The 9,933-nt window shown below is 32.5% G+C and overlaps 1 protein-coding gene across 1 annotated transcript; it reads left to right on the forward strand.

Moving 5' to 3' along the window:
* Positions 1–1,740: 1,740 nt before the first annotated feature.
* Positions 1,741–7,365, forward strand: LOC149563436 (aluminum-activated malate transporter 14-like). The gene is made up of 6 exons (XM_089826690.1): positions 1,741–2,281; positions 2,451–2,591; positions 3,242–3,514; positions 4,054–4,190; positions 4,270–4,413; positions 6,376–7,365. Exons 1-6 carry the CDS (start codon positions 1,981–1,983, stop codon positions 7,039–7,041), a joined length of 1,662 nt encoding a protein of 553 aa, XP_089682816.1. The 5' UTR covers positions 1,741–1,980; the 3' UTR covers positions 7,042–7,365.
* Positions 7,366–9,933: the final 2,568 nt, after the last annotated feature.

Raw genomic sequence — 9,933 nt, forward strand, 5'->3', positions numbered from 1 at the left:
GATTTATTTTCCCCCTTACCCTAAAGTGTTTATTTTATTTGTGTAGGCATGACTACTTCTTTTACTTGATTCTTCCCTACAAGGAAGAGGAGATATGACTATGGAGTTGTGATCTTTGTTCTCACATTCAATCTTATATTGTCTCACATTACTAGGTTGATAACATTAGATGCATGGCACATGTACATATGCCCATCATAGTTATTGGATTTGGCATGGGCCTAGACATCAATGTGGTCATATACCCCATGTAGGTAGGGAAGAATATGTATGACTTCAAAACTAAGAAATATGAGGACCCCACGACTCAATCTCTTGAAGGTATTGGTCATTTCAACATTAGTGAATACTTATCCTCCTAGCTCTAATATTAGTCACATGAGATCACATTCCTATCCTACACATTTTTAAAAGCAACAATGAAAACCCTACACTCAACCAAATTAGGCTCCCAATAGTCATTAATCCACTTGTGAGATCATTTAAACTTGATCATTGGCCCCTAAATCACACCATCAATCCAAGCTTTAAAAATATTGTAATGTTATATACATGTCAATTTATTCCTCACCTCATCTTCTAAATCCTTAGTTATGACTCTAGTTGTTATTTTCTTAACTATGCTCGTCATCCCTCCTTGTTGATAGAGCCTTAGTACATGCCTTGTTAAAGATGTTGAAACTCAAAGTGGGGTGCTTGGGTCACACCCCTAGATTCCAAACACTTTGTCATGTGTTGTCCATGTAACACAAACCTCACTAGAGATAGTGTTCTTATATCACATTTTCTCTCATACTCCTTATTAATTTTGGATTAGTGTCTCTACTATCATTTCTTAAGCCATTTCTCCCACATTATTCATTTTTATTCTTCCCATCCACTTGCAAGAAGAAAGTTTTCTTGCCAAAATTAATGGCACCACTCAAGCATGTTGAGTTCCCCACTACTTGCAAACACCTTTGAAGATGATTGTAATGTTAGAAAAACTATAGGTCTCGTTCCTTTGGATGAATGCAACAATTGCATCTTCTAGTAAGGCTTATGTTGACGTGGTAATGTTATATATAATTTTTTATATAGTCTTATATTATTATTAATTTTATAATCCGTATATTTATCTTTACCAAGTTTGAGTTAATATTTAAGAAATTTTATATAAGATTGAAACAAAAGCAAAATAAAGTGGTATTGAGATCATGATATTCATAGCAACTCTAATTTTTTTAAAAACAAATGTTAGGTAAGCATACAGTTAAATAATAAAAGACAATGAATCTGATAACTGATGTGATGTTTAGTAGTTAAAAATAAGACTATAATGAAATCATAATATACTACCAAATTTAAAAAATAATGTTGGATAGAAACTTAAATAATAAAAGACAATGAATCTAAACAATATAGTAGTATGATGTGATGTTTAATAGTTTAAAAATTAATAGTGATAATTGATTATACATTTACATTATTTTTTTAACCAAAAATTAAAAGTAATAATAGAACTAGAGAAAATATTAAAGATTGATAAGATTCTCCTATCGAATTAGTACTGATTAGATTTAATATATTGATATATGTTAAATTATCACAATTTCTAACCTATTGTTATCCAATTTGATGTATATTACTCAACATTATACCCTTTTTTAAAGATAAAAATAGTAATTTGAATTAAAAAGCACAAATCCTCATCCCCATCCCGCTAGCTGTCCCATGTGAATTACTGACACTTAGCGTAATCCTTATCCCTCGATGCCTGTACTCTTTCGGAAGAATACAAACGCCTTCAGTCTATTGCTACACCCAACTCCACTTATCATAGATATGATACTGTGGCTGAGCTGCTTAGAGATTTGGGCTCACAAATTATCTTTTAATCGATGCTTCCTTGTCATCAAGTTGGGATTATAATGAAGTTGGGATTATAATCAATATTCTTAGGTGGGAAATAAACCTGTGCTTTGAGAGACAAGTTTAGTAATGGCGTCCACCGATCTGAAGGGCGAGTGTAAAGTGGACGTCATTGTTAGTGAAAATACTGGAAGCAGGGCATGCATGATAAAAGAAGGCAAAAGCATGAAATCTTGCATTGGGAGCTCCTTGGCAAAGATATGGAAGCTTGGAAAAGAAGATCCAAGAAGGATCATACATTCCATGAAGTTTGGAGCAGCTCTGTCTTTGGTCTCTCTTTTGTATTTGATTGATCCCCTCTTCCATGGTGTTGGAGATAATGCCATTTGGGCTGTCTTGACTGTGGTGGTTGTACTTGAATTCACTGCAGGTAATAAATCATTGTCAGCTATTTCAAATCCTGTCATCTTTGGAAGACACCTTGGGAGCTTTGGGAGCTTTGGGATCAAGCAAACTCATATGGTTATGATTGTTATTTACTTTAGTATTTGTTCTGGTTGTAAACATCATATGCTAATGGTGTACTTGTGTTTTAACAGGAGCTACTTTGAGCAAAGGTTTGAACAGAGGGTTAGGCACTCTAGTCGCAGGATCCCTTGCCACGTGTGTCAGTTACCTATCTAGACACGCAGGTCAAGTAGGAGAGGCTATTGTCATTGGTTTCTCAGTTTTTCTTCTAGGTCAGTAACTAATTTCCATATCAGCTCTGTGAGTTTATTTCTTAATGTTTTAGATTAAATCATATGATCTATTTTCATTGTTTACTTCTTCCATTTCAGAACAATTTATGGATCTATTAATGTTCTTCTTTTTATGTGCTTTTTGAACGTCTTTTTGTTATTTCATATCAAACTATATGATTTGCCATTTTCTTTTGGCTTATCTTGTTCTATTCTTATGACATTTTAGTTCAAATTATGTATGATCTGTCATTATTCTATTTCTTATCTTTTAGTACCATCTTTCAACAGTATATACGAAGAAAAACACAAGCTTGCAAAAAGTAGGTGAACTTTGACTATTTTTCACTTTTAGCGTAAGAGTCAGTGGTTTCTTTTTCCCTTCTTTCTAATATTTTAGATCAAACTATATAATCCTTGATTCTTTTCTTTGTCTTGCTCTCTTCTTTTGGACACTTCAGATCAAACTACATAATCTATCATCATTTTATTTTTCTTATCTTACTCTCTTATTTCTAATAACAAATCATATAATTTTGATCAAACTCTTATAATTAATAAGAAAAACTATACAAATAAAATTATAGACTACACTAAATGTTTATTTGTTATTTCCCTTACTTTAATAACAACTTAGTCTGTTTGTGTAGGCGCGACTGCATCTTTTGCTCGGTTCTTCCCTACAGTGAAGAGAAGATACGACTACGGAGTTGTGATCTTCGTCCTGACATTCAATCTGATAACAGTATCTGGTTATAGGGTTGATAACATATTCCGCTTGGCACGTGTACGTCTGTCCAGCATAGCCATTGGATGTGGCCTCTGCCTAGTCATCAGTGTGCTCGTTTACCCCATCTGGGCAGGGGAGAATCTCCACAATTTCACAGCTGACAAATATGAAGACCTGGCTCGATCCCTTCAAGGTAATGCTCATTTTAGGGAAAAAAGAAGAAGCTGTTTTTATCTCAAATAGAATTGAGAAAGAAATAGTATATTTATTTTCTGATCCATGTAGCACATTCTTGAACTTTTTCATTCTAATAATAGATCATAGAATGTGATTAGAAATATTGATTAATGACAATCTATAATATTATGTTTTTGAATTAGATTGTGAGTTCGTAGACATTTTGAATCATATTCAATGATCTAAAATTTTGACATTCTTAAACCCTTTCATCTTAATAATAGATCATTCAATATGATCTAAAATTTTGATAATAAAAAACACACACAATCTCATCTAAAAACATAATATATAAACATTTACACAGTCATATAATTTCTTACATTTCACATATTTCTAACTCAAACATATTTGTTGCATGTCATAGATTATAAAAATATTACCCAACTGAGTTTAAAAATAAATGTACACTAAAAGTCTAATCTCCAATCTTATATAAATTATCTGTATATTAGATAGTTTTAATCCTAATAACTTACCTCTTTGAATTGTCAGGATGCGTTCGGGAATACTTTGATGGGCGCGATGATGACATGGATGATGATGAAAATGAAAGAGACAAAACATCAGAAGACAAGATATACGAAGGATACAAGTTTGTGTTAGATTCCAAGGCCACGGATGAGTCTCTGGTACGGCTTTTCTGGTTTAAAAACTCTGCATGTTTGTACAATCATGGACGTTATAAAAACTAAAAGCAGTTCATTGTAGGCGACGTTTGCAAGTTGGGAGCCAAGGCACGGGCAATTTCGGCATAGGTATCCGTGGAAGCAATATGTGAAAATTGGAGCCAGTCTTCGGCATTTAGCATATTCTATTTCATCCTTGCATGGATGCTTACGATCCGAGATTCAGGTATACATATGTATGTTTGTTTTAGTAGTCTATTGTTCTGATGTAGATTAATAATATAACTTAAATAGAATTAAAATGGATTTTTATATATGAGGAGTGATTTTCAAAAAAATTAACATGGAGTCCTTCTGAACATTATCTCTATGAGTTGTTGTTAACTATTATTCATGAAATATAGGTTCACAAGATTAAGTTTTAATAGCAATATCATAGTTTGGCACACTGAAAAATATCTGTTAGTTATCATTTGATGAGTAAAATGGGCTTTATAATTAGTAGTTCATTAGATACAGTGAATTTTTTGTAAATGGAATAGCAACCTATGTGGACTTAATCTTGGTCAAAACTCAATAGATAGAGACACTTGAACTGGACTAATATTCAAATGGGTGACCTCTTAGAAAGGTCTAATGCTTCACTTCTATGAACATCCCTAGATGCATGAGTGCTAGGCATATCACTCATTCTCATAAGAGATAGATTCTTGTGAATCAGTGCTCATAGAAAATGAGTAAATAAATTTGTCTTAAAAGTTACATTGGTGAATTTAATAACGATATCATAATATTTTGTTGTTAATCACTATTTAGGAAACATGGGTCATTAGGCATAGCCAATGTTTTGTAAATGGGATAACAACCTAAATGGCCTTAACCTTGGCCAAAACTCAATGGCTAAATACACTTGAGTTCGAGTAGTATATAGATGGGCGACCACTAAGATTGCACTTTTATGAACATCACATATAGATTCAATGAGTGTTCAATACACCATTCTTTGTTAGAAAAGATCGATTCTTGTGAACTTTAGGGCCCGTTTGGTTGTTGGAATAGGAATAGAAAAGTTGGAATACATTTTCCATTTTCTATTTGGTTTGTCACTTGGAATAGGGAATAGGAATACATATTCCCATTTTCCCTCTAAAATGAGCTTATACCCATTCCAAAAAATACCTGTTATTGGAATAGCCATTCCTATTCCCAATATTACATACCTATTCTCCATTCCTATGCCCGTGACCAAACGGGCCTTAATACTCATGAAACACAGATCAATAAATTTGTCTTGAAAATTACATTGTTGAATCTTAATAGTTTGTTGTGAATCACTATTTATGAAACATGGGTCATTAGGCATAGCCAATGTTTTGTATATGGGATAGCCATCTAAATGGACTTAATCTTGGCCAAAACTTAAACACACTTGATTTGGAGTAGTATTCAGATGGATGATCTCCGAGAAAAGCACAATGCTTCGCTTCTATGAACATCACCTATGAATCCAATGAGTGCAAGTGTACCATTCATTCTCATAAGAGATGGATTCTTGTGAATCAATACTCATGAAACACAAGTCAATGAATTTGTCTCAAAAACTACATTGTTGAATCTAATAGCAATAGGTGAGAGAAAAACTACTTGGTATGTGGAAATTTTAAATCACTCTTATTTTTTACAGCAAGTCCATGTGTCCAGTACTTATATAGCTAAGGTTGCAGGGCTACATCATCATTCTTTTTGTCAAGGTGTCCAAAACAAGCCAAAAAAAATGCATTAAGGACCCCCATACTTGTTCAATCGATGTGGCATCACATGATTGAATTTTTTTACAAAAAAGGGACACATTTCATTCAATTATAGGTAGTTATCATCAACAAAAACAACTTTAAGTCACAATTATTAGTACAATGTTGTAAAAAATATTAGATATTAAACTAGCAAATATATATATTAAATTAATTATTCTATCACAACTATTAAAACATGTTCAAATACTAGATCTTCTCTCCCATCCTAATAATTTCTTATAAATGACTATTTATAAAACATAGATCTCAAATATCCACATTTGAGTTTAAATAACAATATTGAATCTTATACAATTGAATCTAGGAATTGTTTAACAGAACATGTTGATTTCATACTGACTCTGAGTCGAGTTGTTGAACACAATATGATACAGACACCGCATTCTGTCCGTTCGGTATTGAGGAAGCCATGTCTGAAGGTGAGCGAGGAAGCAGCAAAGTTACTGCGAGAGATGTCCTACTCTATCAAACACATGCGAATAAGTAACTCAGGAATCATGATGGAGCACTTGCAGCTTGCACTGAAGGATCTGCAGGTTGCCTTGGATGGCCTGCCGAAACATTTCATGGATCTCAGAAGATGGCACTCCGATAAAATCAAGGGAAACATTCAACCCCAAATTGATGAAGAAGAACAAGTCCAAGAGCCCATGATTAAGTCACCAAAGGAAGAGATTATGTGCGTAGAAGAGCCCACAACGACAAGGCTCTTCAGAAGGGGGGTGTCATTACGAGATCAACAAAAAGTTGATGCCAAAATTCTCACACAATCTTATTCTTCTGTTGAAGAAAGAGCTCCAAGGGGACGTAGTATTGAATATGCAGAGGAGCTTCCACTCGCCACCTTTGCATGGCTTCTGGTGGAGAGTGTGATTAGGATTGAACACGTCGTCGAGGCGGCTGATGAGCTGGCAAGGCGGGCTCACTTCAAATCATGCATCTCTTCTTCTCATGCAAGATCAAGAAAACCATCAAATCCTGAGACTCCCAGAAGCAGAGCATTGGAAAGCCATGGCACTAATTCTCAATGTGCAGAGTGAAAAAGGTATCATGTCAAACTATTTTTGAAGACTTAGAATAAGAGTAATTGTTTCTATCCAGAGGATTTGCCCGGTTTTCAAATGTTGAGGACAACCATCTGAGCGGGCAAAATGTTTTGAGAACATGGTTTTCTTTGTGTTTTGTTCCGTCGCCCATTTCAAAGAAAATGTCGGATGACAAAGTTAAAAAATGGACAGGTCGGTGCAACTCACACGCCAGTGTTTTCTAAAGCTGAGTTGATTAGGGTTTGATATGTACTTTGGGTGGGGATGAAATGGATGTAGCTATCTTCCATTCAAATTTGATCAATTTTTTTCTGAAAATTTCAGCAGGGTATGATCTTCATGATATGTATAGTTTGTAGTTTAAAAGAAAAAACAAAAAATTTGAAAAAAAAAATTGTATTAAAAAACAACAAAAAAATTAGAAAAAATTCTTAATCACAAAAAAAAAGTTTGACTTTGTTTTGTCTTTAGTGCATTTTGGATGGAGATTAGTGAATAGCTGATTTTGAAATGAACATATTAACAATTCTATTTTATAAATTTTATAAGACAAGAATAAGAAGAAGATGATTTCTACAATCTCTGTGAAATGATGCTTCTATGTGAGTATTTTCATTATTGTACTTGTTCTAGGCTAGTACTATTGTATTCATTTTGTATGATTAGTGAATTAGTCTAACATCTATATACCAATCATAAGTAATTATTTTTGAATAATTAAAATATTTCTAAAGTTTTGTAATTCATTTATTCATTTCATATTTTGTACAAATTATAAGATTAACTGAATTGGTTTTGTGTTATATAGCCATTTTTTTGGAGGTTCTCCATATTGCAATTTTTTTTGCCAATTAATGGTAAAAGGGGAGTTATATGACACTTGATTGAATCAATACATTTATTAGTACTTGTAGATAGGCTAAGTACTATTGTGACAATTTTTGCATTTCATACCTTTGTGATTAAAACTTATTGTCTTTACAAGTTTAAATTTATCATTTTGAAATTTAATTATAAAATGCATAGTTAGATGCAAGTTTTTTAACTATATAATTTCTATTAAATGTTTTTTGATGATTTGATTGGATGAATCATTTTGAGTCTTATATGCGCACAATTGAAGTTAAATATTTTTATTTGTGAGTAAGTTAGTTTATATGTTTATGCTTTCAATGTTCTATTTCTAAGAATTAATTTTTTTAATTCAACTAAAATATTTAAAAAAATATTATCTATACTTATATTATATAATATTTTAAAAAACACTATTATATATTATTATTATAAAAATATTTTTATTTTCATATTATAATTTATTTATAATAGTATATATGATATATATGAATATAATTTAACTATATAAGATTTGTTTTAATTAAAGGGTAAAAGTACAAACATGTGTAATCCTTTTAAAAAGGAAAAGGCTAAGATCAAAAAAAGTGTTAAACTTCAAAAATGTAAAAGTCATTTTTCTATTTGAATTTTAGGTTGGTGTAAACTGATGAAATGTGTACAAAAGGATAAAGTTTATGTATGTTTTTTTTAAATTTAAAAAATAAAGATAGTGTGTTTTTATAATTTTCAATGACCTTTTTTGACAGTGTTAAAAATTGAGCAAATTAGGATTTATAGTTCCCACCATAGAAATAACTGTAAATAAATATATTTTCATCTAAATTTGAAGTATTTTATCAACTCAAGCAGAAAATGATCCTCTATGACCCTCTAGAAGGTCAGAAATCTGAGAATTCAGATCTTTGGTATACTTGGTGTAATTTTTAAAAAGGGCACAATCGGATATACTCAAGACTTGATAGATTTTATGTTAATGCTAATCACTTCTCCTTGTCCCCTAATTAGCTGAACTCACCTATTATTGTCATCCTTGCCACCTTGTCTGATCACCTTCCTATCATTTCTTCTATCTCTTTTAGGAATTATATCAATCATTGCAATCCCTTGAATAAAAGGTTCATTCTTAACTCCTCCATTCTTCATGACCAAGATGCTCTTGTCACCATTGAGATGGCTAGATCCTTCAATTTACTTAATAAAATTGCTTCCCATAATGCTCGCTAGAATTTGAATGTCAACTCCTAGAAAAAATTTCTTTAGACTCTTGGTCAAAAGAAGGCCAAGGATTATAGGGCCTAGGTAAATTTCCTAAATGAACAACTTTAGGTTGTTGAACATGAAATCCAGCTTAATTCCACCTCCTTGGCTCTCTTTGAAAAAGTCTTTCTTGCTAGAGATGCTCTAAGATAGCACCAACAATACAAAGTTAGGGGTGCTTGTGTTAGAGCTTGTAAGAATTGGTTACAGTATGGTGACAAAGGTTCTAAATTCTTCTTCAATCTTTTGAAGCACAAGCAGGATAAAGAGAAGATTGACATAATTTGTGTTGATAACAAGGATATCACTGACATTAAGGATATCATTCTTGCCTTTGAGGAATTCTATAAGAATATCTTTTCATTGAAAGACAATAATGCCTCCAGAGAAATTCGTGAAAAATGCAAAACCATTATTCCTAAGAGAATCTCAGAGGATGATGCCCTTATTCTTAAATCTAAAATTTCCCTTCAAGAAATTATCAATGCCATTAATTCTCTTAAAGATAACAAGGCTCCTGGCCCTGATGGTCTTCCCACAGAATTCTTTAAGGCTAATATTGAGTAGATTGCTAAAGATCTTCATGAACTTTATTCAGAGACTTTTGATTTGGGCACTCTTGGAAACTCTATCAACATTGGAATCATTAAGCTAATTCCCAAGGATGGTGACAAAGCTCATATAAAAAACTGGTGTCCCATCACTCTCCTTAATGTCTCCTATAAAATCCTTGCTAAAGTCCTTGCTTCTAGACTTGTCAATATTCTTCCCAAG

Source organism: Cupressus sempervirens, chromosome 4, assembly GCF_028749045.1.
Source record: "Cupressus sempervirens isolate cs-2001-9-10 chromosome 4, ASM2874904v1, whole genome shotgun sequence".
In the NCBI taxonomy this organism is placed as follows: Eukaryota; Viridiplantae; Streptophyta; class Pinopsida; order Cupressales; family Cupressaceae; genus Cupressus; species Cupressus sempervirens.